At 41.2% G+C, this 26,662-nt stretch overlaps 5 protein-coding genes across 6 annotated transcripts; 2 read left to right on the top strand and 3 right to left on the bottom strand.

Annotated features, from left to right (window-relative positions):
* Nucleotides 1-657: 657 nt before the first annotated feature.
* On the top strand, nucleotides 658-8,066 carry dmtf1 (cyclin D binding myb-like transcription factor 1). The gene is made up of 17 exons (XM_030787361.1): nucleotides 658-711; nucleotides 1,505-1,620; nucleotides 1,812-1,931; nucleotides 2,069-2,160; nucleotides 3,233-3,341; nucleotides 3,497-3,573; nucleotides 3,691-3,848; nucleotides 4,030-4,062; nucleotides 4,156-4,265; nucleotides 4,533-4,761; nucleotides 4,863-5,014; nucleotides 5,163-5,318; nucleotides 5,632-5,717; nucleotides 6,597-6,785; nucleotides 6,879-7,121; nucleotides 7,249-7,375; nucleotides 7,478-8,066. Exons 2-17 carry the CDS (start codon nucleotides 1,512-1,514, stop codon nucleotides 7,513-7,515), a joined length of 2,028 nt encoding a protein of 675 aa, XP_030643221.1. The 5' UTR covers nucleotides 658-711; nucleotides 1,505-1,511; the 3' UTR covers nucleotides 7,516-8,066.
* Nucleotides 8,067-9,759: 1,693 nt separating this feature from the next.
* Nucleotides 9,760-13,144, bottom strand: tmem243b (transmembrane protein 243, mitochondrial b). Its single transcript, XM_030787398.1, has 5 exons — nucleotides 13,057-13,144; nucleotides 11,237-11,498; nucleotides 10,744-10,794; nucleotides 10,511-10,615; nucleotides 9,760-10,403 (listed from the first exon to the last, which is right to left on the bottom strand). The coding sequence occupies exons 2-5, from the start codon at nucleotides 11,312-11,314 to the stop codon at nucleotides 10,278-10,280; spliced, it is 360 nt and encodes a 119-aa protein (XP_030643258.1). The 5' UTR covers nucleotides 11,315-11,498; nucleotides 13,057-13,144; the 3' UTR covers nucleotides 9,760-10,277.
* A 670-nt stretch (nucleotides 13,145-13,814) lies between these two features.
* On the bottom strand, nucleotides 13,815-14,441 carry meig1 (meiosis/spermiogenesis associated 1). Its single transcript, XM_030787409.1, has 2 exons — nucleotides 14,292-14,441; nucleotides 13,815-13,943 (listed from the first exon to the last, which is right to left on the bottom strand). Exons 1-2 carry the CDS (start codon nucleotides 14,439-14,441, stop codon nucleotides 13,815-13,817), a joined length of 279 nt encoding a protein of 92 aa, XP_030643269.1.
* Nucleotides 14,442-15,428: 987 nt separating this feature from the next.
* On the top strand, nucleotides 15,429-21,407 carry dclre1c (DNA cross-link repair 1C, PSO2 homolog (S. cerevisiae)). The gene is made up of 14 exons (XM_030772145.1): nucleotides 15,429-15,594; nucleotides 15,692-15,743; nucleotides 15,879-15,963; nucleotides 16,075-16,134; nucleotides 16,221-16,276; nucleotides 16,576-16,677; nucleotides 18,147-18,219; nucleotides 18,326-18,466; nucleotides 18,663-18,764; nucleotides 18,842-18,978; nucleotides 19,321-19,375; nucleotides 19,607-19,695; nucleotides 20,185-20,282; nucleotides 20,491-21,407. Exons 1-14 carry the CDS (start codon nucleotides 15,486-15,488, stop codon nucleotides 21,405-21,407), a joined length of 2,076 nt encoding a protein of 691 aa, XP_030628005.1. The 5' UTR covers nucleotides 15,429-15,485.
* Nucleotides 21,408-22,369: 962 nt separating this feature from the next.
* On the bottom strand, nucleotides 22,370-26,466 carry hspa14 (heat shock protein 14). 2 transcript variants are annotated; one of them, XM_030781196.1, is made up of 14 exons: nucleotides 26,410-26,466; nucleotides 26,072-26,152; nucleotides 25,687-25,769; nucleotides 25,511-25,559; nucleotides 25,213-25,318; nucleotides 25,012-25,102; nucleotides 24,766-24,870; nucleotides 24,397-24,558; nucleotides 24,097-24,252; nucleotides 23,900-24,002; nucleotides 23,392-23,607; nucleotides 23,080-23,229; nucleotides 22,820-22,917; nucleotides 22,370-22,555 (listed from the first exon to the last, which is right to left on the bottom strand). In XM_030781196.1, exons 1-14 carry the CDS (start codon nucleotides 26,464-26,466, stop codon nucleotides 22,468-22,470), a joined length of 1,545 nt encoding a protein of 514 aa, XP_030637056.1. In that variant the 3' UTR covers nucleotides 22,370-22,467. The 2 variants fall into 2 exon arrangements, with proteins under 2 accessions (XP_030637056.1, XP_030637065.1); XM_030781205.1 differs by having other exon boundaries at nucleotides 22,820-22,887.
* Nucleotides 26,467-26,662: the final 196 nt, after the last annotated feature.

Raw genomic sequence — 26,662 nt, 5'->3', positions numbered from 1 at the left:
AGCAATAATCTGTTTTAATCAACATAAACATAGAAGGAATCGACTGAAAAGTACAGATAACTTATGCATACATTTCGAGAAATCATATAACAACAGCAGCAACAACAACAGTAACAACAACAAAAATAATAATTGTAATAATGATAAACGATACTACCCCTACGGTTACTACTACTACTGCTAATAATAATAATGACAAACTTCATATATTTAGTGAAAATATAAATCTGAGGTCAGAATAAGAGAGGGTAATCAGTGGATGTCACATATGAAAAAAAGTATGATGAGACAACAAGAGTAATAAAATAAAATAAAATAATGATAACATAAAATCACAAACTAAAAACGAAATAAAATGAGAGTGAAAATAGAAATAATTAAAAATATATTGAAGATTACACATATTCATGAAAACAGGCAAGTGTAAATGAGATAAAATAGTTCTAAACACACAGCAGAACAAACGGTTTCAACTGATAACAATTTCAATGTAAGTTATTTTGATTACATATAAGTTGCTGACTGTTTAACACAACAGGATTAATTTAACGTCATCATAAAGAGAAAAATGTGGGCGAACAGGGGAGTAACGGAAGTCATTGATAAGCTCTGCTAGTCGCTTCCGGCCGGTGGAAAAAAGGATTATTTTCCTCCATCCTGGCACTTACCTCCATCCTGGTCTCTCCGAAGTGCCCGTACCCAAAACAGGAAGTAAGTACCAAAATCAAACCTAAAATTCACTTTCTCTTCGAGGCATACCGTGTCAAGAGAGAGAAACCGATTAGGAGTAGTTTTGAAAACACTGCTGCCAGAATTATAGGCACATACACCAACAACATGTCGCAGGCATCATAAGGCTCAACTTCCAAACGAACATGGCGCCTGAGATTTTTTCGTCTTCTTACATTTAGCGTTGCAGTGTGGCGCTTGTTAGCCTGTTTGCTAACTGCAGTCAGTTGGAGATGGCTATTTCACAACTCCAGTTTTAACTTGAACGAAATGCACTTCCGTCTTTAAATTTCAACATTAACATACCACCGCTAATAACTATTTACAGGTTGATTGTACATGATGTTTTTTGCGATTCTAGGAAACGTCATTGACTTAAATTGTCGTAAAAACCCCCAACCTATTGGTTTTAAACAGCGCAAGACAGCTTCGGTTGTTGGCCGATACCGAGGAATAAATATATAAATTGAAACAAACTGACGCTTACGTTGACACATTTATAACTATAAACTGTCGACTTTTTTCAGGAAACAAACACTGAGCATAATAAGCATGCACACTATCCTATAGGAACTTCCAAGGACAACCAAAAATTGAACAAACATTTTATATGAACAAACAAGCTGGTCTGAATATACAGATATATATGTTAGAGTATAGTGCTTTATCACCACACAGTAGACCACTCTAACAATTCTCCATGGCTGCACTGTTGCTAAGCTTTTTGTGAGTATGCACACACAACACATGAGCTATGTTTTTGTCCTTTCTGCAGACTGAGCATGAACACAGGAGAAGATGTCTCTGGTACTGTGACTCTGGAATCAGTTGACTCTGTCACTCTTACCCAGGACACTGAGGGCAATATAATCCTCCACTGCCCTCATGATGGTGAGCCATGCACGCACTGATGCCCTCCCCCCACCACTGCTGCCTCCCCAAAACTTCATTATGCACTGGTTCATTTCACAATCCCCCACAAATTCATTATGCTCCCCTTTCACTGGTGTGTCTTTAAGATCATGTTAGTGAGGTTCAGTGCAGCATATGAGGTGACTGTTAATGTGAATGGTGCACTGTAGATGCTGAGGATGTGGGATCAGATGAAGATTCCGAGCCCATTTCAAAGAGACTGCGTTTCTCCAATGAGGAGACAGAAGACACACAGGACAATGTTAAATACTCTGTGGTCACCCTGCCTAGTGAGTTGAAACATCCAAATAAAAACAACTCACTACACATGCTTAACCAAATACTTGCACAGCAAAAACAGTTAAAGCACTGTGTTCCCATATACATAGTCCTGATTGCATAATCTGTGTGTGTGTATGTGTTACAGTATCAGAGAATGATGAGAGCTTTGAGGTGACAATGACAGCAACAGAAATGACTGAGGGGGAGCTGGATCAGGAAGGCGTAGCTCAGATTCAGGTAACAGTATGTACATACACAAACACACCATGCTGGTGAAAACAGGTTTTAAGTGTAAAAACCAACATTTGTTTTGTTTCAGGCTTATTGAAGATTATTGATTTAGAAAATGCTTATGGTCTTCTCTGTTGTGTGTGTGTTTTTTTTTATGGGAAAATATAATCAGAAATGAAACTCATAGGGGACTGACCTCTAATGTGACTAAAAGAGTACTTTGATCAAATTTCAGTTAAATTTTGCAGTTTTATTTTTTCATGATGGTGAATCAGTTCTGAGCTTGAAACAACATGGTCTATTAGAGAGACAGTTATTTTAAATCCAGGACTCCAGACATGTAGGTAGCAACAATATGCCCATTAAACATTAGCCTGGCCTGCAGTCAAGTTTAAAACTCCTTTACTCATGAGTTATGGTAACTTTATGGTTCATGCCAGAGTACTGGTAGCTTGCCATCAATGCTTTGCTGTGGAAAAAATTCAGTTACTTGTAGACATTGCTTAAAAATGATTATGTGTTATTAATAGAATTTCATTTGACAGCAGCGTGCTCCATTCCATCCATAGTTAGACTGTTATTTATAGTTTTGTTGTCATTTGCATTTGTCATTTGCTGTTGTGTATAATTCTCTGAATTCCAGCTCTGTTAAGTGATACATGTCACAGGCTGCCTCCCACCTCACATAATCAGTGGCTCTTTCCATTTGTAAAACTCATTGTGAAGATTTGCATGAGTCTTCCAACACAGAATTAACGTCAGTTATTTTTAACTCAGTTTGTTACTATTACGTATTAGAATACCCGTTTATTTTACTGCAAACCATATAAATCTTTAGTAAATTACAGCAATGTATGCATATCACAGTATATCACAAGCATATATAGATATGTGATGCAATGTGATTTATCATATCATACGCAGGGTATTGTGATAAGTTTCGCATTGTAGCATTGTTACCGAATTGCGCTGAGATGTACTCTCAAGTGATGGATACTTCATGTCACTAGTTTTAATGTGAGTTTGAGAGCATCTAATATGTGTGTGTGTATCTGTGTGTGATTGTATTTTTTCACAGATAGTGCAGGATGAAAGCACTCTCTCCCCTCAGAAGACTGATGATGTGTCAGCAGTCAGTCAAGCCTGGTTCACCACCAAAGAGGACAAGGACACGTTAGTCAACAAGGGTAAACACACACACTCATAACACACACTCGCTTTGAACCCCACTACACATCCAAATAGAAAAGCCCCCTGAAGCGCACACACACACACACATTAAAGAGGACTGGAAAACACACAGGCACACACACTCATGGTTATGATGTCTCTTGTTGCCTAGGTCACAAGTGGAAACAGGGCATGTGGTCAAAGGAGGAAATTGACATCCTAATGAATAACATAGATCGCTATCTGAAAGTGAGCATTTGAGTCTGATCAAATTTGTATTAATTTAATGTCTTTTTCTCTTGTTTGCATTCTTAAATTGTATTTGGTTCTGTGTATGTGTGTGTTTGTGTGTGGACACAACTGCAGAGTCGTGGAATCCAGGACGCTACAGAGATCATTTTTGAGATGTCAAAAGAGGAGAGGAAAGATTTTTACCGTAGTATTGCCTGGGGTTTGAACCGGCCGTTATTTGCTGTGTACAGACGAGTGCTCCGAATGTATGACAACCGCAACCATGTGGGAAAGTGAGTCTCACACACACACACACACACTCTCTCACACACACACACACTCTCTCACACACACACACACACACACACACATTCTCTCACACACACACACTCTCACACACACACACACACAAATTGTCTACATTGTACATTGGTTTGCTGGAGGTTTTGAATGTTTGTTTGCTTGCTTTTTCAGATACACCCAAGATGAAATAGATAAGCTGAAAGAGTGAGTTTAGTCAGAAATTGAATCAATATCTATGCATGTTTTTATTTATGATATAGACCTCATGCTAATTGGTCTGTCTGTATGTGAGTGTAGACTAAGGGAGAAGCATGGAAATGACTGGGCCACCATCGGAGCAGCATTGGGCCGCAGTGCCTCATCAGTGAAAGACCGCTGTCGACTGATGAAGGACACCTGCAACACAGGTAAGGTGCACATTTCAGCCTCTTTTCTTTTTTCTTTTCTTTTCTTTTCTTTTCTTTTCTTTTCTTGTGGCCATCCCACTCTCATTGACCCTAGATGACCTAAAGTCAAAAGGGCTGAGCTTTTAACAGTCGATGGTAAGGTCAGACAAGAACCAGATGGCTGTTTCTCCACTAAATTGACTTATCTTTTTATCTCTGCTTCCTCCCCAACCCCAACCCTACTGCACCACCCACCTGTCTCTCAAACCAACCCCCGTCCTCTTTCAGGGAAATGGACAGAGGAGGAGGAGAGGCGACTGGCGGAGGTGGTGCATGAGTTGACTGGTACAGAGGCTGGTGATGTGGTCACACAGGGCGTTTCCTGGGCATCAGTGGCTGAACTGGTTGGTACACGCTCAGAGAAACAGTGCCGCTCCAAATGGCTCAACTACCTCAACTGGAAACAGAGCGGCGGCACCGAGTGGACCAAGGAAGACGACATCAACCTCGTTCGAAAGTGAGCGTTGCCGTGGGGTTTTTGCACGTTAGTGTATGCAGTCCCCGAGGGTGAGAATGATATTAACTGGGATGTTCCACTGTGTGTGTATATTCATGAAGGATTGCAGAACTGGAGGTGAAAGATGAAAATGACATTAATTGGGAAGTTCTTGCTGGTGGATGGAGCAGTGTCCGCTCACCTCAGTGGCTTCGCAGTAAATGGTGGACCATCAAAAGACAAGTGTCCAATCACAAAGATCTTCCTTTTCCTGGTGAGCCGGTTGTATTTAGACTCCTAATATCGCAGCTTATGCCGTTTTAAAACTGCATCTTCTGTTTAACATTTACCCCTGCTTTCTGTTTCACATTTGTATTTGTTTTTGTGTGTGTGTGTGTGTCTGTGTGTGTGTGTGTGTAAAGTCTTGCTGAAGGGGTTACAGGATGTAGTAGAGACTCCAGCTACAGCTACGCTGAATAAAGTTGTGGTGATGGGTTCTCGATCTACTAATGCCTCTCCCAGTCCAGTCAGTGCACTACAGATCCCCGTCCAGATACCAGTTCACATCACACACGTCTGTAAGTACACAGCACCTGTCGTAGTTTCACAGAATATTCGACTGTCTACCAAACGTTTAGGTTTTCACCAGGCATGACTGAAAATAAGAATCTGCAAGTATGTTAGTACATAGATGAGTTATTGACTGACTTTGTGGGTGTGGGTGTGTGGGTTTGTGGGTGTGTGTGTGTGTGTGTGTGTGTGTGTATGTGTAGTATGGATAATAATAAGAAAATTTCTCTTCTGTGTTTTTGTTTAAAAGGTCTTATATGTTCATAACTAACTTTAACCCTAACCATAACCTTAACCCTAGGTCTCTCTTTCTGTGTTTAGCTTCATCTGAGAGTGCGACAGGTGCCTCTGACAGTGAGACAATAACTTTGAATTCTGGAACTCTACAGACCTTTGAGCTGCTACCAGTAAGTGCCACTCACTGACTGACACACTACTGTAATTACAGACACCAGGCCTGACAAACTCCCCTCTGACTGACTGTCACACTCCTGTAATTACAGACACCACGCCTTACAAACTCCCCATTTTCAGATGGGATTAGATGTCTTCTTAAATGAAAACAAGTGTGTTAGGTGAATCAGTGCTGTCCTGTTGAGTGACAGAATACTGAATTATGGTCGGAGTGAGATATAAAAAGAGAATAGCAGGGTTAGCAATCCCTAGTGTGTGGTCATATAAATGTGTGTATGATGAAGGATTCATATATCAGATAAGGTGCTCTTCAAAACACACTTACTTTGGTACTATTGTATGTAGCATGTGCATGCCACAGAAGTAATAGCTGAGTAATTGATGAATCAGTGAACAATCTGAAAGTGAAAAACAAATTGAATTGGGATGTACACTGACTAGTAAGTAACTGAGTTCATAACAGAGCAATACAGAAAAGAATAAAACAGGTTCTAAAATATAAAACAGACTGGAAATAAATGAATTAATAAGATATTTGATAAAACAAATTAGAAATAAAATTGAAAATAGATCTGAATTTGAAAGTTATATGCTAATCATATTACCAGTGTGCAGATTTAACTACATTGTATAATCTATATAAAAGTTATTATTTTCCTTATGTCCTTTTTGCATTGTCTATTGCTTTGCTATATTCACTTCTACTTATTTTCAACTCTGTGCTCCTCCAGTTTTCATTTCACATATTTCCGTTCCACTTTTTTTTTTTTTTCCCTTCATTGTATTTTAATGTCCAAAAACTGTAAGTCAAGTTCATTGGCAGGATCTGGGCTGTCAAAGCATTTTCTTGGTTTGTGTTCTATCTGTTTCAGTCCTTCCACTTGCAGCCCACTGGGACTCCTGGAACCTATTATATCCAGACATCAGCCAATCAGAGCCTTCCACTCACACTGTCAGCCAATCAGAGCCTCCCACTCACACTGTCAGCCAATCCCACAGTAACACTAACTGCAGCAGCATCTCCAGCCTCACCAGACCAGATCATCTTGCATAGTCTGACGGTATGTGCAGCTAGGATACTGTGTGTGTGTGTGTCTGTAACAATGTATATTTTAGGGTAAATATTACATGTGGTCATGTAATTCCCCCCCTAGACGGACTCTTTGAGTGAGAATGTTACGGTACAGATGTCGCACCCTGGTGTCATCATCCAGACTGTGACGTCAGATGATCTTCCTGATCCTGACTCTCTTGGCCAATCAGAATTGAGAGTAGGTGTGGGTCTTGTGAAGGAGGAGACGTCAGAGGAGCAGAGCTCCTCACGGCAGAGGGAGGAGTCTACCCACCAAAATTCTACGCTTTCCCAGGAGCACTTGACAGATGACCTTGCCTCCAAGGTAGTCAATCCACTCCTGTTATGGTAAGTATTCATTTGGATTAGGAAAGGAACAGTGTGTAATCTTCCCTTTTCTCTCTCTCTCTCTCTCTCTCTCTCTCTCTTGCTCTGTGTTTATGTGTGTCAAGGCGGAGGTTCAGGAGAATTCAGAGATAGGTGAGGGGACAGTGCTTATTGTCCCATCTCCAAACAGCTTTATTCAGACCAGCGATGACATCCATACAGACTCTGTCCTGCCCCTCGGAACACTGACAGGTCAGCTCTGCCCACACTCATTGGCACCCAATGTTCAGCTATGATATTCTTCAAGGTGTCAAATTTGCACTCATACAAGATGTCTTGTCTGTTTGCACACAGATCCCATTCTACAGAATCAGGAGGAAGGTTCAGACTGAGCACACAATACCCACCAGAGCCAGAAACTGATGGGAGCATTGAAGTTGCAGGGCTAATGATCCAACTCTAACAATAGACAGCCAATCAGAGCTGGGAAATTTTTGGCAGATTAGAAAATTGATCTTACCTGCTATCTGTAGCATGTTTGCCAGTTTAAAATCTGCCACTACACCCCATAACAGATCCAGGAGTTGCTTGTGTTTGAGCTGAGTATTTGGGGTCAGTGAACATCTGCAGAAGTGAAAACTCCAAGTCGCCCAAATGTGTGATTTGTAATGAATACTTAAACAGCGACCCTGGAACTACCTCTTGCATTTGTGAACACATGAACTTAAGAAAATATTTGGATTTAATAAGATGTGAACATGTTCTGTTATTGCAGACACGACCAGGCTGCATTGAGACACGCTCATACGTGTATATGCTGATCTGAAAGCACACTTTCATTACATGTACTGGTACACACAGTGTCCTCACTCTTCCTCTGCTATTGTCAGAGTGCAACAACAATGGCACTGAAGATATTCACAGCACGAGGCTAAGAACCTTTTTTTTATGGTTTATGTGGGGTTTTTTTTAAGTCTTGTATTGACACTGCATTAAAATGGCCATTTTCATGTGTAATGAATATTTATAGGTGCTGTAAAGTAAAGTTGTCTCCTTATGAAGGTTCATACTTGATCAAGAATTGTTCCACTGCACTGTTTCTGTGGCTTGGGACTGAACCAGATGTTAGCTATGTTCCCAGTGCCCAGTGAACTAAAGTATTAATTTATCTGAAGCTTAAAGATCATTTTTGGTGTGAGTTACTTGTTTTATGTTTATTTATTGAATAAATATGATATTGTTCAGGGGTTCTCTCATCTTTGGGTAAATATCTTTATTTGCTTTTGCACAACAAATTCAACAGTTCCCACATACTAGAGTCCAGAGTTAACAGTAAGCTAGAAGACAAAAGTGAAAAGCTGGTGTTTTCTCATGACTACATAACATACAGTATGTCAATTTTAGTATTATTAAAAACATCAAAAAAATACCACATTAAAGAGTAGCACACTATTTATTCAGTGCTGTCTTTTTATGTCTCAGAATTCATATTTATTAGATGGGGCTGCATGCCAAAGAACTATATTTTGAAAATGAACCGAACTATTGTGTTTAGGAAACATGAAACACCAACAATGTGTGCTCTGAGAAAGGCACTGGTAGTGCCCCATGTAATGGCAGTCATGCCAGCTGTGTACTCCTTCATTCTTTTTCCTTTTCACTGCTTACTTCTAAACTGACAGCGAGAAGTCCTATCAAGCTAACTTTTTGGTGGTGATCTTATCGCTTGTGAGCCTCACCTTGAAAGCTATGTGACAAGTCTCTGGAGCTGTTTTCAGTTTGCCATGAAAACTCAGATCTGCATGATTTTTAGATGCTTTCTAGTTGGTTCTATTGCGTAACCATAACTCCCTTTGTGGTCGGACCAAGCCTCAAAAGAAGGCAGGTGTATATATCGGACTGACTTTCAAGAACTTGTCTGGTCGTTAATGCAGCTATTTAATCAGTAGTTACATTTACACATATCTTATTTCATTTTAACCTGACACGAATATGCCCGTAGGTTCTTACCACATACTTACACACCCAGTGCAAGTAACCAAAGACTTGATGATTAGAGAGTGAGTTGAGTCAGGTGTGAGATAAAAAAAGTACATTCCTTTTGGACGGCAAACACTGGTTTTGAGACAGGTAGGAAACTGTGTTTTATTAACTGCTGGTATCACACTCTGTCTGCTTCTCCACTTGTGTAATTATCTGTAGTGTCACAGCGGCTATCTACTGCACATTCATTTCATATACAGTCCATTGTACTGGTTTACCAGGAACTCCCCCTTCTTTACTGAGTTTGCATCTTGTTGCAAAGTGTAAAATCTTGAAATATAGGAATACAGGATTTGAATGATAGAATCACATGCTGTGATTTTAAGTGTCATTTGGTTAGAGATGGTATGGAAAAACCTTTCGGAACATTCAAGGTAAGTTTTGATTACAAATACAGCATATTTACTGCATCATTACTGAAAACCACTGCTTTTGCGGAAACCAACCAAAGGGCAACAAAAACAAAGGCATGTGAAATAGGCATATTGATTTATTACAGAAAATTTCACATTACAAATGACTAACAACATTTTAAGAATCTCTGTTGTATCAAATGACAGTGTGCAGTGATTTAGACATACAAAAAAGAAAAATGAAGCAGCATTCTGCTAGCTATATATCTGTTTGCTGTCCTCATACAAGTGCTTTGATTTCATAATTCTTCCAATAATTTAAGAACAAAAACTAATGTCAGTTTGGAATGCATCTTTTGCATAATTGTTATGTACAAATATAAAACAAAAATGTATAATAACCATGGCTTTTTCAAGAACTCTTGAGTTGGCATATAGTTTAGCAAGCTGTCTACTGTCATCAATATGCTGGATTTGTGCATTTTCCCAGAGTGCTACAGTTTCTGCATAAATTTGTAACTGTGTGTTGAGTCCATCCACATGGCTCCCAAAAGGCAGACTGGCCCTGCCCCCAAATGGGGCTACAGGAAAAATAATATTCCACTTTTTCTAGATTCCAATCTAGACCTCAGAACTCTCAATTTGGAGCAGAGAGGTTCTCTGTCTGGGGGTTCTAGAATCCCTACAGAGAATGGAACATTCGTGTGCAACACAGAAAGGGTTCATGCTCTAGTAGAGTCTTATAAGGCATTGCTCAGTCAACCACGTCCCACATCGTGAAAGTACAGATTGGCACAAATGCATAGCAGAGCGATTGAACAGAGCATGTAGTATATCAAGTTACGAAACTTGGGCTCCAGGTCTCCCTGCCTGTACCAGTATATCTGTGGGGGTGAAGAACAGAGAAAGAGAAATGTTGTATTAAGATTAAAAATGTCTGTGGGGAGTATCGTCTATTTATGTCTGTGTATGCTGTGATTATCTTACTCACCAAAACCAAGACTGACCCACACACGAGGAGGATACAGATGGCAAAGAAGATATTCAGCGGCTTAGGTGGTAGCGTGGGAAATACAAATGAACTAATGAGAGTTACCTGAGAAAGAAAGAAAGAAAGAAAGAAAGAAAGAAAGAAAGAAACCCACAAACAAAATTCAATTTTGAAGAAACTGCAATCGTGAAAAACTCTGAACCAAAAGTGAGAACTTGTTGAACAGAACTTACGAGTACTAGCAAAGATGTCAGTCCTCCAAATACAATGTTGATTATTCTATCCTGAAATAGAGTTAAAACACGATAAAATGCATGATTTCATCATTTGTATTAGAGTGTCATTGAGGACAACACAACGTGTTTATTAAATCTTTTTCGAAAATGTTGAAAAGAAGTCAGAGAAAGAACAAGCTATCCTATAGATCCTATCTGTACAGACCCACTGCCAACAACAAAGACAGCCATTCTCCAGGTTATATCCAAGCTCGTTTAAGACAATAAACATAAGCCAAAGTGTGGCTGACAGTTCATTCTGTCTGATTAAAGCATTATGCAACAAATCACTTTTTCAAAGATTTCGCGAAGATTTAGCACCGCTGATACCTAAGATCAGTGCTGGTTATGACCATTAAAAGAATGCTATTTCATTCCATACTATTAAAATTCCAAAAGAATAGTTTAAGCCCGAGCAAATGCGGTACCGCTGGTTCAGACTCTGACTTACCCTAGCAGAGGTTTCTCCAAACAGTGGTCTGTTATCCAGGCCGCTTGTCCCGTAAGTGCGTGTAGTGAAGTCATCCATGGCTGACCCACAGAGTACACTCCTCTCATTCCTTCCTCACCTGTGTTCTCCCTCCCTCTTTCTCAGCACCAGTGTACTCTCCTGAGTGGAGGTTGGCATTGCATGCTAGCCCCTCCCAGAAGTGGTCCTTAATCTGCTGAAATGGGAGGGGTCTAGTGGCAGTGCATGGTCCACAGTGGGCTATCTGTGGAGGCAAACAAGGCTGGTTTTATAGAATCAGGGCTTGAACACCCTAACAACCTTCTCTGGTGCAATACTTACATCCCTGGCAATGCATTAGCCAAAGATAAACATGAAAACATATTCACTCTGTTTTTGTGTCAATTGTTTTTTCTTCTTTCTCTCTCTCTTGTTTTTAAAGTCATTGTCAGTGCCTTCAAAGCTCAGGGCATGCAAATGTAAAACAGATAACCACAACTGGTGGTGACGCTCTCAGTTCCTCTTGCAAACATCTGCACTCTTGGTCATGAGAAGTGGTTTAAAACAAGCCATTTCTCCTTCTCTCAGCAGAAATTTCATACCAGCATAGAAGAGTCACACAGTTGCAAAACAAGGAAGCCATTCTCACAACTATTTTGGCCAAAGGGCTGAATCCTGTGAAATAAGCGAATGATGCCATTTGAACAGCATTGAGCCAATGTGTGATCAGTCATGTGAACATTTCACCTCCTAACAAACACAAAGGCAAATCTGTTTGTATGTTTGCTCGATTTTTTTTTTAATTTAACAGTGTCATATGTTCCATAACAGTAAAAAGAAAAAGAATAGTAGAGGGTATGGAGAGTATAACGTAAAGAATGCCTTTCTGTACTTCTATCAGGTGAGACGTTTTGAAACTGAAAGTCACACACACACATGACAGATGGAATATTCAGCTGGTAATGGAAAATTACCCAAGTGGTCCTGAGGATAATGGGAAGACAAATGACAAGCAACCGGGTTGGTTTTTCATGCTGAGCCACACCTTACTTTGTTAATTCCTAGTTTGTAATCGTGGGCTCTAATTTGAAAGATGTTCGGGAATGGATATTTACTGTACCTTTCCGTAAGAGTCACAGTCCTAACGCTAAACTAATTTAGACAAATAGCTCACAAGCAACTTCGCTACTCTCGCAGAACTGCTTCGAAGAGGGAAAAACACATTTCAAACTACCGTTTCACAGTACTAACAGCGTCTACTAGAATTTAAACGATCATTAATTAAGGAGATGAAACAGAGACGCCGGATGCAAGTTTAAAGAGCAAAGGTATCGTAAATATCGGTTGCCAAACAACAGTAACCTTGTTCCACTTTGTCAAATAATTTAATCTTGGTACCAGTGAACAGAACAGTCCAGTTTCAGTTTGTGCATCCTCTCTCGCTCTTCACCGAACTAGATGGTAATTAACTAGCTTATGCATATAATACCTATACCTGTAGACGTCAGCTAGGTTAGTTAGGTGGACTGTTGTAGTTGTCCTGATGGCTAGCCAACTAAATATATCATCTATGAACTTTGTTTCTATGAAATTACAAAGTGTCGTTTCAGCCTTCTACATGTAATAACATACAGTAACACAGCTTCCAAAGCTAGGTGCTTATCCTTAGCTCTACAAATGGCATTTACTATCTAGCTAGCTAGCTAGTCACATTCGCTGCTTTGAGACCGTTTCTCACGCCACCCGAAAACAATACACATAACCAGCAAGTGGCGATTCAGTTCTGATGTTATAATGCGGTTGCGTTACACCAACAGACTCACCCAGAGAAGGAAAACAAAATATGAGTGCATAAGAGCGTATGAAGTTCTAATAAGGTGACTTTTAGTAGCCTTCTGATCCTAACTTCAGGGGGAAAGTGGATCAGAATAGTGATGACCTGAAAATTAAAGAGGGGATATGACGTATTCTTAAAGTGAACGTTTGTAGCTAAATGCAGTTTCAGCTTGAAGACTTGCCTGGTGACATTTTAATAATATACTCTGTGGGTTTTTAGTCATATTAGTCGAGCTCCAGAAATTCTCAGATTCAAGTGGGAAAATACATCACGAAAGGACAAGAGAGCGATAATTATGTAACTGGTTTAGTTTCCACTGTCCCATCACAACAAAATAGCAGTTAGATGATGCTGGAACAGATCACCCCTCTCACTCAATCTTACCTTTTCACTCTTTATATGTTTATGCCACCATGTCAGGAGTATAGATGGAGCGATCTCTAATGCATTGGCATGTTTGGGCTGCATATCCGAGCCTGAAAGTGTCATTAATCCAACATTTTATCCCGCATCAGGTGTAACACAAAAGATGACCTTGCACATAACCTCTTATATCCCCTATCCAAATAAACACAAACACATACACAAAACATTCAGTCAAACTCTGAAGCACATGTTGTTTATTCAGATCTAATTACATAGCGCGGACTGCAGGTTAGGAGCTATCTGCTGAGCAGATGTACACCTCTTAGGGATAAAAGAGAGAGAGAGAGAAAAAAAAGAGTTCTGTTTTGTACAGTGGAGTCAGTATGCATAGATTTTTACTCTGTGGACCTCTCTGTCCTCACATTCCCGTTTTCTGCTGAAGTAAAAAAAGGTTTTATCTCTTCGCTCAAGTTTCTTCACAAAGCCAGTTTCTGGCCAACGGTCAACCTAAGACAGCAAATGGAACACTTAACAAAGAATCCAGTATGGCAGAGTGGGAAAAAACAGTAAAGTTGAAATGTTGCATAAGAGGAGTTAGTCAGTTCTGTAAGTTTTAAAGGAGCTCTGAGTGTCACAAGTAGGACTACATTTATTCATCTATAATCTAATACTCCCATATATCTAGAATAATAAAATATGAGATAATGAGCAGTGATAAATAATGCATCATTAAAACTGTTCTCCTCTCAGAATTTAGTTAATTAATTAACTTCTTCCTGAAATGAAGAATGAGGACACACCTTATTGAGGAGGAACAGGAGACTGAACCACTGTTACAAACAAATGGGTGAGTACCTCTATTTGCTTTATTTGTCGGTATTCCAGCTCATCCCTGTAACCGGCTTCTTGGAACCTGTAAAGGTTTTCCACCTCAGCTGTCCATTGCTTAGCTCGGCGCACAGACTTAGGTTTGGCATTGCTCCCCGGCAACACTTCACAACCCATTTTTCTGACTGCAATAACACATGAAATGTATTTAATGTAGTCAGTTACTCTCAGGACGCGTAGTTACTAGGATGACACTGTTTCTGTTTCAAGCGTGAGAGAAATTACACTGCATTGTTTATTTTTTGTTCAAATCCAAACATCTCTAGCCCTGTAGCCGTTACTGTTTAACGATGATTGTGTGATCGGCTCATAGACTGAACCTGGTGTGTGTGAGAGGCTAAACAATGAAATTGTCCTGCCCTGTTACTGCTTAAAAGTGGCAGGTGACCACTATCGCAAAGTAAACCAAGTCTCTAGTTCTTCAGTTCAATGCCTAAATACTCTGCCTTGACGTGAACTCACTTTAGAATGGATGAAATTTTCGATTTATCTGGAAAAACAAATCAAGCAGTCAAGCCAAGCAGTCAAGCATTAGCGACATCTTACATTTTACAAATCAATTTTATCCACATTATTAATGAATTAATAAAAAGATATTTGAGATATTTAAAGATATTTAACTTACATTTGAGTAAACCGTACACTGCACAACCGTCTAGCGCATGAGTTGTTTAATGATGGTTGGTTTCCTGGCAACATGAAGCCACAAAAATCCACCTTTTGATTGGTTAAATAACTTACGCACTTGAAGACTCTTGAAACCCATTGATTATCTGTCAATAAAAACATATAGAGTATTATGTTCATATCTGGTAATTATAATTACACAATCAGGTTTCCACTCAGTTTCCAACTGTATTTTTTTCTTTCCGTTTTCTCAAACTGTAATAAATAGTTGCAACAATTCATCTCGTCCACTAGGAGACGCTATAATTTACAGAGTCTCATGTTGCACAGTTTCGTATTTCAAGGTTTGTCTGGAGGTGGTCAAAATGATGCTACGATATGTTGAAGGATAAGTAACCTGTAGCCTCAGTTTTAGTCTTGTGTTAGGATGTTTTCAGATCAGGTTTTGCTGTAATCGTAAGATTGGCTCTGTAAGATATTCGGCGTCAGAGACAAATCAGTGAGAGAAAAAAGTCAGCGCTCTACCTTGTCAAGATGAGTTCTTTCCCTGGTCGAATGAGGGAATATCCGACCATATCAATTGACCGTTTTGACAGGGATAATTTGCACGCAAGAGCTTACTTTCTGTCTCACTGTCATAAAGGTAAGTTATCGGAAGTGAATGTAGTTACTTTTTTAGTTATATAACTTTTTGAATCGTAAGCTGGGGGTAAATGTTTACAACATGACTATGTTGACAGACCACATGAAAGGACTGAAGGGACCATTGCTGAAGAGGAAATTAAAATTTAGGTAAACGAGTCCATTCCAGATATGTTACACTGCTCTAAATGTCTAATCTTTGCGACTACACACATCATTTGGAAATTAGCCTCGATACTTTGACTGTGATGTGGAGGTGTTAAACGTTTTAAAATGTCTTTACAGTTTAACGGTCAAGTTGTACTGCTCATTCGTAACAAAGGAGCTGCTACTGAGTAATCCAAAGTATGCTTTCTGGGAAGATCACATCGTAAGTAGATACATTTTGAAGTCATGCACATGATGCAGTATTCACAATTACAACCTCGGACAGTTTTGTCACGTGCCATCGATAAGAACTATGCTGTTCGTGGTATTTAAGGTCGCCCTTGAACTGGATAGTCCGTCCCATATTTCCCTGATTGATGAAGTCACAGGCGAGGTGAGGCTGAGACATGCCCTAACATGTTTTTGTTATTGTAGGTCAGTAAGTCTGTGAAAAAACTTATTCTGTGCTATCTCTAACAGTCAGAAGATGTTGTTGTTACACTGCTCTCAGCTGGGCACTGTCCAGGATCGGTCATGTGAGTAACAGAGGGGTGTGTGTATGTGTGTGTGTGTGTGTGTGCATGTGGGCACTTCTGGGCTGAACTAATGTTGTGTGTTTGTAAAATAACTCATATGTCTGTGACTATAGGAGGCACTGAACTTATTTAGCAGGAGTCTCAATACTATGAAAGTAACAAGCTGTCTTCTTTTTTTTTTACACTGTCACACATACTAACCTTAACCTATATCAGTGTTTATTTGATTTGCTGTTGAAATTTCTTGTGACGGAATGTGCCAGTGCATGCTTTGTTGAGTATGCTGTGTATATATGTAGGTTTCTCTTTGAGGGTGACCAGGGTAATGTGCTGTATACTGGAGACTTCAGACTGGGTATAGGCGATGCTGCAAGGATGGAGTGTTTGCACTCAGGAAACAGGTGCAAGTCATATAGCTTTAGCACATTCACAAAGGCTCTCACATCTTATACTGTTCACCATGTTGTAGCACTCATTCATTGTCTATTGAGGCTTCAAATTCTTTTCTATCAAGGCTTGCTTTGATTTTCGGTTGCACATGTACAGACGGGTGACAAATTAAAGGAAAAACATGAATAAATGAGTGGAGAAACATAACAAATGCAGATGCTCCCACACAGGTGTACTGCGTGGTACAATTAAGCAGTTACCATCCAGTCATGCTCTATGGCATGTATAAAATGCTGAGCAGGCCCAGTTGATCTCGATTTCGGATTAAGGTGGCAAGAGAAAAAAAGATCTAGGTGACTTTGGAAGAGGGTTCATTGGTGGGGCACAGATGGCAGGCGCTTCAGTCATAAAGACTGCTCAACTGGCTAGAGGTTCCATAGGAACAGTGTCTAAAAAGACATCTGCATTTAGATCTACGGGAAAGACATGAGAAAATAGGGTCGGGAATTGTGGTCGACAGTGCACATTTGATGACCGTGATGCTCGTGCATTAGTGTGACGTGTAAGGAAAAACAGAAGGGCAACTCTTCCTCAGGTGACTGAGGATGTCAGTGCTGGATGTGATCAGACGGTATCAGCAAGAACAATCTGTCGACAATTACATAGAGAGGGATATTATCGTAGGGTTGCAGTGCATAAACCCCCCATTACAAAGATGAATGGAAATTTGAGAGTTCAGTGATGCGAAAACCATAGGCGCTGGTCTACAGAGATGCGGAAAAAATTGATATGGTCAGATGAGTCACCCTTCACCATATTCTTGACAAGTGGTGAGTGGATGTGTGGCGTCCACCAAGAGACAACGGTACAGGCCTGATTGCTTGACCCCTACAGTGAGGGGATCCGGTGGCTCTGTAATGCTGTGAGGGGCACTTTGCTGGCATGGTTTGGGTCCACTTGTCCCCTTAGAGGGAAGGGTGACTGCAAATCAATACAAAGTTGTTCTGAGTGATCATCTTTATCCTATAATGAAACGTTTATATCCTGATGGGAGTGGTCTCTCCCAGGATGACAATGCACCCATCCATAGGTCACTGAATGGTTTGATGAGTATGAATATGATGTGAGTCATATGCTATGGCCTTTGCAGTCACCAGATCTCAACCTAATTGAACACCTATGGGAGATTTTGGGCCGACGTCTTAGACAGCACTCTCCACTACCATCATCAAACACCAAATGAGGGAATATCTTTTAGAAGAATGGTGTTCCATCCCTCCAGTAGAGTTCCAGAGACTTGAAGAATCTATGCCAAGGCGCACTGAAGCTGTTCTGGCAGCTTATGGCCCAAAACCTTACTAAGACACTTTATGTTGGTTTTTCCTTTAATTTGTCACCCGTCTGTATATTTTTTAGACAAACACATCAACATGCAGCTCTGTCATCTCGCCTTCTCTTTCTCTCTCTCTCCCTCTCTCAGGGTGAAGGACATTAAAAGTGTCTATTTGGACACCACATTCTATGACCCCAGGTTCTATCAGATACCAAGCAGGGTGAGGGCTGGCCCACTTAAACATAGACGCATCTGATGGCTTGACTCTGCTGATGTGACTGCAGTGAATCCTGAGATGATGACAGGCAGTGTGTGCTGTGTTGTAGGAGGCCTGTTTGAATGGTATAAGGGAGTTGGTAAAGGACTGGATATGTCTGAGCCCATACCATGTAATTTGGCTGAACTGCAAAGCTGCTTACGGGTATGAGTACCTCTTCAATAACCTGGCCCAGGAGTTCAACTCTCAGGTACGTCTGTGCCACAAAACCTCAGCAGGAGAGAATATATTTTCTATTTTTAATTGTTTGCCAAAGGAGAGGTTACCAACAAACACTGAATTCTGAATAAAATGGCAAAATTATGTACAATATAGTTATTAGACTATAGATATTGGCATGTCCTGCAGCATTAGTTGTCACAGTGGAGCTGTTGATTTTCCCACAGATCCACGTGAACAGCTTGGGCATGTTCCGGAAAATGCCAGAGATCTTGTGTCATGTGACTACCAACCGAGCATCACAGATACATGCATGTAGACATCCCAAGGTATGTTAGAGTTCCTGTCTGTTCAATGACACTTCCTGGTGTGTTATGTGTGATGTCATTGTTGTTCTGCCCGGTAGGATGAGGAGATGTTTCGAGCGAACAGGTTGCCGTGTGGCTCCACGGCAACAGATGGCACGCCGCTTCGCATCATCAGCATTAAACCTTCCACCATGTGGTTTGGAGAGAGGACCAGGAAGACCAGTGTCATTGTCAGGTTTGTCATGATTCTCTTAACTGTCCCTCGTGTTTAAGAAGTGGAAACATGGGGATGTAGTCAGCTTTGTCCTCCCATGGATCCTATTTGAATATGTTAGAAACAACACCCACCTGTTCTTTATACCGTTCTTTGTTCTGTCTGGAATATTTTGATTGACAGACTCACATCCTAGATTAATTTGACATTCTGATGCTGTTTGTCACCCATCTCTTTGGTTTAGTCAGGTTAGTGGAAAAAAAAGAGAGAAGTTGAATAGGGCTGTGTTTTGGATGGATTCAGATCCAGACACTGAAAGGTAGATGAAAAATGCATTGTTTCTGTTCTGTTTACTGTTTTCAGGATGGGTGAGAGCTCCTACAGAGCCTGTTTCTCATTCCACTCCTCCTACTCAGAGGTGAGTTATCTAAGTGAATCTCAGAACCGTGTGGAACTTTCCCATACTCCCATTTTAAGACTAAGTGGCATGTAGGCCCAGCTCTTAACAGTCCGTTGTCTTAAAGACTGCAGATGGAGCAGTGAGCTTCAGAGGGTTAATAATGAATGTACGGAAACTTATTCAGGCAAATCTGTGGAAAGGTTAGGAGCATGTGTGAATCATGTACTTCTGGTTCTGTCCTGTGAACAGATTAAAGACTTTCTGACTTACATTAAACCTGTGAACATCTATGCAAATGTCATTCCCATGGGCCGCACTATTGAAGATGTCACTGAGCTGTGAGTATGAATCTTATCTTTTTGTACATACACATATAAGAGCAACCAGACTCAAACCCCTGGTCTAGAATGACTGTGGATTGAAGGTTCCTGTATGGGTGGTGAAAGCAAGGTCTATTGTGGTTTCCAAAGTACATGGATGTATGCCTTGTACTTGTAATATATGTGTGTGTGTGTATGTATGTATGTATGCATGTGTGTGTATGTATGTATATATATAAAGACACGTGACAGAGCATGATTCAGAATGGTTCCAGGAACATGATTGTTTGTTTGTACGCTTTACTTGAGTGGACTGCACAGTCCCTGTGCCTCTTTGGAATGAGGAGGATTAGACTGTTTGCAACAACTCATTACTAAATATTGTACTAAATTAAAAAAAAAAAATAATAATTTTCATAAAAAAATACATTGATAGTTACATTTATTTCAATTCAGAAAGCATCTTAAAATACTTCTTGGTTGTGAGCTCAAAGAGTTTCTGTTTAGGTTGAAGCCAATGTGCAGGAAAGACTCTGAGGGAGCAGAAATTGTCTACAAGCCACTTGGGATGCTGAAAAGGAGCAGAAAGCACTGTACATTACAAGGTATAATATCCGTACGAGCAACAGCTCCTTTAACTTTCCTCTTTAGTGAAGAATGTTGTTGACCTCTCAAAGTGGTCGTGATGAAGGTGGAAACATAAGTCACAAAAAAAAAAGAAATTTGAAACACAAACTGTACTCATTTCACATGTTTCACACAGATAAACCTGTTCATTCAGTTCTATTCCATTGGTTGGTTTGTGCTCCATAGGCTCAGATAGTGAAGACGAGCTGTTTGCAGAGGTGTCTGTGGTGCCAAAAAGGAAGAAAACGGAAATAAAAGAGGAGGTAGAGCCCCAAAACCCAGAGAAAACTCCCCTCGCTGAGGACCAATCGCACATTCCACCAGAACCTCAACTCTCTGTACAGGCAACCAATTACATGGACTGCACAGAATCCAATGACGACGACGATGACGACGAGGACGAGGAATCTGGAGCCCTGACTGCGCCCAAATCATCTGGTGACGCCCCTTTCACTGCACCTTGCTCACAGTCAGCTACGCACCGCCCTGAGGCGGCAGCACCCTCTTCCAAATCGAGCCCGCCTCCTCACACAGAACCTGCCTTACCCTCCTGGAACTCTTTTTTCAAGGTTGAGCCTGCACTGACAGATGAGAGCTGTGAGATGAACAGCAGCCAGAACAGCCTGGCTCACTCCACCGATCACGCCTGCTCTCATTCGCCAGAGCTCTTCCACGACGAAGACGATGAGGATGGTGACGGCTCCGTCCACATGTCCTCCTCTCAGTCCACTCACATATCGGACATTGGAGCTGAGAACTGCAGCCAGCCTGACACCGTCCTCATCCTATCACAGGAGAGTAAGACAGAGCAACTCAATGGGCAGAGAGAAATGAGGACCAATGGTGAATTAGAGAGTGAGGCCCACATGCCTGCTGATGCAGTGGAAGGCCCACGCGACAGCTCCACTGACCAATCAGAGCGAGTGGAGGAAGCAGAACAGAAACCAGACTCTCAGGTGTCATCTGATTTTGAGATCCCCTTGACGCCAGGCTCCAGGACCCCCAAGCCCGAGGAACTGAGTGAACTGTACAGAAAGATAGCTGCTGGGGAGGAACTGGTCATTAGGAGAGTAGCAACAAACAGTAACACTGCATGTCCCTAAAACTTATCAAAGGACAAAGTAGAACCACAGGGCTAAAAACAGATGACAGGCAGGTCATAGATGAACCTTAGTAAGGATTTACATGCAACTTTTTGGGTACGGTAGACCAGACGTGCTCACGAGTAACAGACTGTTTGCGTAATGTTTTCTCTTTCTACCTCTCAGACTACTTTAGGTCTTTTTCTTCTTATTTATGAACGTTTAAAACCAGATGCTGAGTTTTATCGACTATTTCCACACCCGGTGCCTTGTAAGTTATAAACATTCCTTTTAGAATCATCTTTTCAAAGAACCACCAAATAAACAGTCAGGTTCTTTTGTATGTGTTCTGCAATGTAAGTGACAGGGCAGAGGTGTGTGTATGTCTCTGTATAATTGGTATAAGCTCATCTGGAAAGAGATACCTTAGAAAAAAATCTGCTAGAGAACTTATTCATTCCATCTAGTGCATTGTTTCTGCAAATCCCACAGAGCCCAGGTGCGTCTTGTTTACATTCCTGCATCGCAGCATTTGTTGACCACAAGCTAGTACTGCACCTGCGCTTAGGTATACGTGTATGACCTCAGAAAATGCTATATGGATCTGTCTGTAGCACAGATAGCGGTACGTATGCAGTAGCTAGCCCACACACAGCATCACTTTCTATGCATATCAAACACCTGTGTCCTCATTTTCTCACAACAAAACATGCACGCATGCTTTGCAGTGCATGATTTACCAAGAAACTAAGAATCTCATTAAATATGAGGTGAAATTATGTACAGGGAATATGAATATGAATACTCTGAAAAAGGCAGAAGCTCTTTATAGACTCAACTGACTGTACAGAAACTATATGTGGTACTGTGGACACACAGTCACTAACAAAACTGTATTTCATAAATATGTCTTTATTGCAAAAAAGAATGTTCCATGAATGTTTTAAGAGCACAGTATTTTGAACTGAAACGAGGTCCTCCAGTAGTCTAGGAGCCGGAATGGCCCCAAGTCCAAAAGACCACAGTTGTTGGGGGTTACAAGATAAAAATCACCATGGTAAGCAACTATTACTCAGGTTATCTAAGATGCTGCCGCCGCTGCTGCTATGGTAACGGCTTCCGACCTGCCACTCCCCTGCTCCGTGCAGGTAACATGTAGTGAACCATCCCTATAAAACACAAACATGTCAGTGTAAACTAAATGTTTGAATATAATCAGTTTAGAGTGTTTGCTATTAATTTTAACATTCAAACAAAGCATTATCTGGACTATCACACTCCAGCTATTTTCAGTCTCGAAGAATGATAGACCAGAATACTCCAGTTTGGAAAAAAACAATTTCAGAACCTTTGGTTACAATCTGTAATCAGACAGGAGTTTAGTCCTGTTTGATTACAATTTGTAATCAGACAGGAGTTTTGAATGATTGTACCTTTTCATAGTAACCACAGTAACAATATCATGGTTCTCTTCTTTGGGCTCCAGGTCTCGGAGAACAATCTGTGGAGGACAGAATATGCAGTTTGAGTTCTAGCGTAGCTTGTTAAGGCCATGCCATGACAGAACAGATCCATTCAGTTCTAGCTTAGCATTACCCCTGCTAAACTAAAATATGACATTTTTCTGAGGATTAGAGTGTATTAGAGTATTCCCAGTGTTAAGTTTCCTGTGTTGTGCTTGCGTCAGGCCTACCAGTGCCAGGCGTTGCTTTTCCTGGTATAGCTCCAGGCACACTGATGCCAGGCTGCCAGGACCATGCAAAGTGTGTTGGCGGCGGGCAGGGAGTGGTGTACCGGATGGAAACAGAACAGTGAACACATCTGCCCCAGAATCATCAACCTCCTATTAGACAAAAGAGCACATACACTCAATTTCATAATACAAACTCATCCACATCCTATGGGACAACAGTGCACACAATCTGTACAGGCAGACGATACAGATCTGTATTCAGTACACCTACAGTAGTAAGCACAAACCTGACAATGTATGTGGATATCTCACCTTGACCAGGATGTCATTGGCACAGCACTCCACAGTAATTGAGTCCTCATCCAGTGCCAGGGTTTCTCTGCCCACCAGAATGCCAGCCTCCAGGGCAGCTCCAACCGGGATGACCTCATCAGGAGGGATGGAATTGAGCAGCTCCACGTCAGGGAACAGATCCCGGATCATCTGCTGCAGCTTTGGAATACGGGCCGAGCCGCCAGAAAGCACCACCTGGGACAAGGGCAAAGGTCAGACTAGAGATCTAGAGGGGGCCGGACAGCCAGCCACACTACCACAAGCCACAGGATTCAGAAACGTACAATGTAGATAAAAGAACATCCTACTCACACACATATACATAAACTATGACTCCGTAAAGAAATGAAGACCCACAATTCCCAGTCATCTGAGTCTTACAAATATGACCAATTTCCAGCAAATAATGAAAGAATTGAACATAGTGCACTAACCATGAGAGCAATCTAATGTCTGAGAAGGAGTGTCTGAAGGATTTTCTGCTCACCTTGTTGACGTCTGTAGTCGAGAGGTTGACTTGGTCCAGGAGGCTTTTGATTGGCTGGATGCTCTTACTGAAGAGGGAGGAGCATATTAGCTCAAAGCGAGCCCTGTGGACAGAGGGGCAGATAAGCTTAGACCTTCAATAAGAGCTCTCAGGAGCAGACTTGTCTTATTTCAGATATCACTTCAAAGCTGCTTGACCTGGAGACGTTACACTCAAAGTCCATCCCATCATAGAGGGAGTCCACAAAACAGTTGGCACTACCCAATGTGGAGAGTGTGTGTTTGGCCAGGTCTGCACTGTTCATCAGCTTCATCATTGCTCTGGGGTTTCCTGTCACGTCGTGTTTAAAGGATCTACACACAGACACACAAAAAAATCTCCATTAATATACAAAAAAAACACATATACCTATCCATACTCAAAAATCATCAGTTAAAGATGTAGTTGAATCTTTATTTATGTGTCTGTTTTATCCTGTGGTTCAGCTGCCAACTGACTTTTTGAACTCAGCAGCAAGATGCTGTGCCAGAGCATGTGTAAAATTCTCTCCACCGTTGCTGTGGTCAGTGTGTGTAGCAAGAACCCGGTACATTCCGCTGTTCACCTCCAGGACAGTGACACTGAGTGATGTTCCCCCAAGTTTGTACACTAACACGTGACTGAACAGCAAAAAGAAGAGCAGATGTTAACAGGAACAAGTCTGAGCTTAACTTGTTGCAGTTGAGAAAAGTTGGATCATTTGCAGGCACTACAACTACGTTACACAAGAGCAAGTCCAAGAAAAGACGAATAACGATGACGAAAGGAAATTCAAGAGCACAGTGTTAATATTAGTGAATGAACAGCTTTGATGCAGAGACTAATACCTCTTCCCAGAGGGCGTGTCCTGACCAATGCCATAGGCAAGCAGAGCCGCTGAGGGTTCGTGGATCAGCCTGAGAACATTAAACCCTGCACATTCTGCTGCATGCCTAAAGCAGGATAAACAAAAAAAAGTTACCATGAGAACATTCCTGACGGCTTCTCTAAAACGAAGCATACTTGAAATGCAATCAATATCATTTTGCTTCAGATTAGGCCTCTCTGCTGATATCTGAAAAACCACAGCGTACCTCAGGGCGTTTTTCTGCATCTCTCCAAACTCAAAAGGCACGGTGATGACGGCGTCTTTTACATCAGACCCTAAAGCTGACTGGGCGGTCTCTGTAGAGCACAAGGTACATTTTACCTCCAGGACAGAGGCCAGCCAACCGACCTTTGAAACAGAGCATGCAAACCACCACACAAAAATCAAACAGTCTAAGGCACCTCACCTTTCATTTTATGGAAGACTAGTGTAGCTACTTCTTCAGGTGACACATACTTGGTAGCGTCTCCAGTGTCAATCTCATACCTGGGCATGTCACCTTTGTTGACAACCTTGAGATAAGAGTAAAGATTTTTCAGACATCATTTATGCACTTTTAGACTGAACAAAACACATGAGAGCAGTATTTTACAGCTGCTGGAATCAAGGACGACATCTCTTTAAATCAAGAATGTGGCAGGTGTAGATCTTCCTGTGTTTTGTCAAAGCAGAGAGGACAAACTGTGTGACCATATGATACCCACCATGCATTTGCTCTCTGTTTTGTGTGCCTGGGCCTCTGGATCATCAAAGCTGTGAGATGGAAAATAAACATTTATCACCATAACGGCATCATCTATTTCAGCAGCTGTGGAAATGTAATTGTAGTTTGAACAAAGAGAGATCACGGCACAGATCTTTAATAAGTCATAAGACTTACCGTCTGCCCAGAATCTGCTTCACTTTCACTACAGTGTTGGCAGCATTTCGTATTCTGCCCTGTTTCGCAGCAATGCCTACAATCTGGAAAGATACGGGACATAGGACATCACTTCAGACGTCTCAGAAATCCTGTTTCTTAACTATTAATCTTTGGAATAACAGCAGATTTACGTCACTGAAGAAGTGATAAAAAGAGAAGCACGACGAAAAGTAAGCAGTCTAAGACAATTACAGTAAGGATCAGAGTATACAGTTCTTTTTCTGGGGAGCCACTGTAAGAAACGCTATCGTAGTGTTAAAAGGCTTGAACGTTGGTGTTTGATTTAAGTCAAGAATATTTGTTCACTAATAGGTAAAGCAAAATATGCACGGCGCTACCTTACCTGCTCAGTGTCCCTAAACGCCACGACTGCTGGAGTAACTCTGTCTCCTGCATCATTGGCCACTACGTCCGCTCGCCCATCCTAAATGAAAAGAAATACTGTCACTTTTAAATCACCCGCACGTTTCACTTTCAGAGGCTGTTCCCTTAAAAACAGAAGAAAATTAAATTCCACACAGTAAGATATCTGATATAGAGCTAGCATTACACATCTTAGCTTTTTGCCGGGTGACTGATTACAGTGCCATTTCATTAATGCCTAACGGATCATTCGTGAGTTACTTCAGCTGTGATGACTGTAATCGATGACCATAATACATTTATTTGTTGCACTTATACCTTAAATACTGCAACACAGGCACATGTGTATCCAAAGTGTACTCCTATTGCGGCCATGCTTCGTTAAAAAACGTTCACGGTAGACTACCGGAAGCTGTGTACAGAGTATCGACGAAAACCGGTGACGCTCAACCAATAAGAGGAAGGCTGCCTCTGTTTTTAACCAATACAACATGCGTGCAAAATATTGGCAGTCTATTGGGCGATTTGCGAGCACGAAACGCTTTCAACTACAGCCAATGACAATCCGGTG

Source organism: Chanos chanos, chromosome 1, assembly GCF_902362185.1.
Source record: "Chanos chanos chromosome 1, fChaCha1.1, whole genome shotgun sequence".
NCBI classification, from domain to species: domain Eukaryota; kingdom Metazoa; phylum Chordata; class Actinopteri; order Gonorynchiformes; family Chanidae; genus Chanos; species Chanos chanos.
The sequence above is the reverse complement of the archived record's forward strand: the minus strand, read 5'-3'. Positions and strand labels throughout refer to the sequence as shown.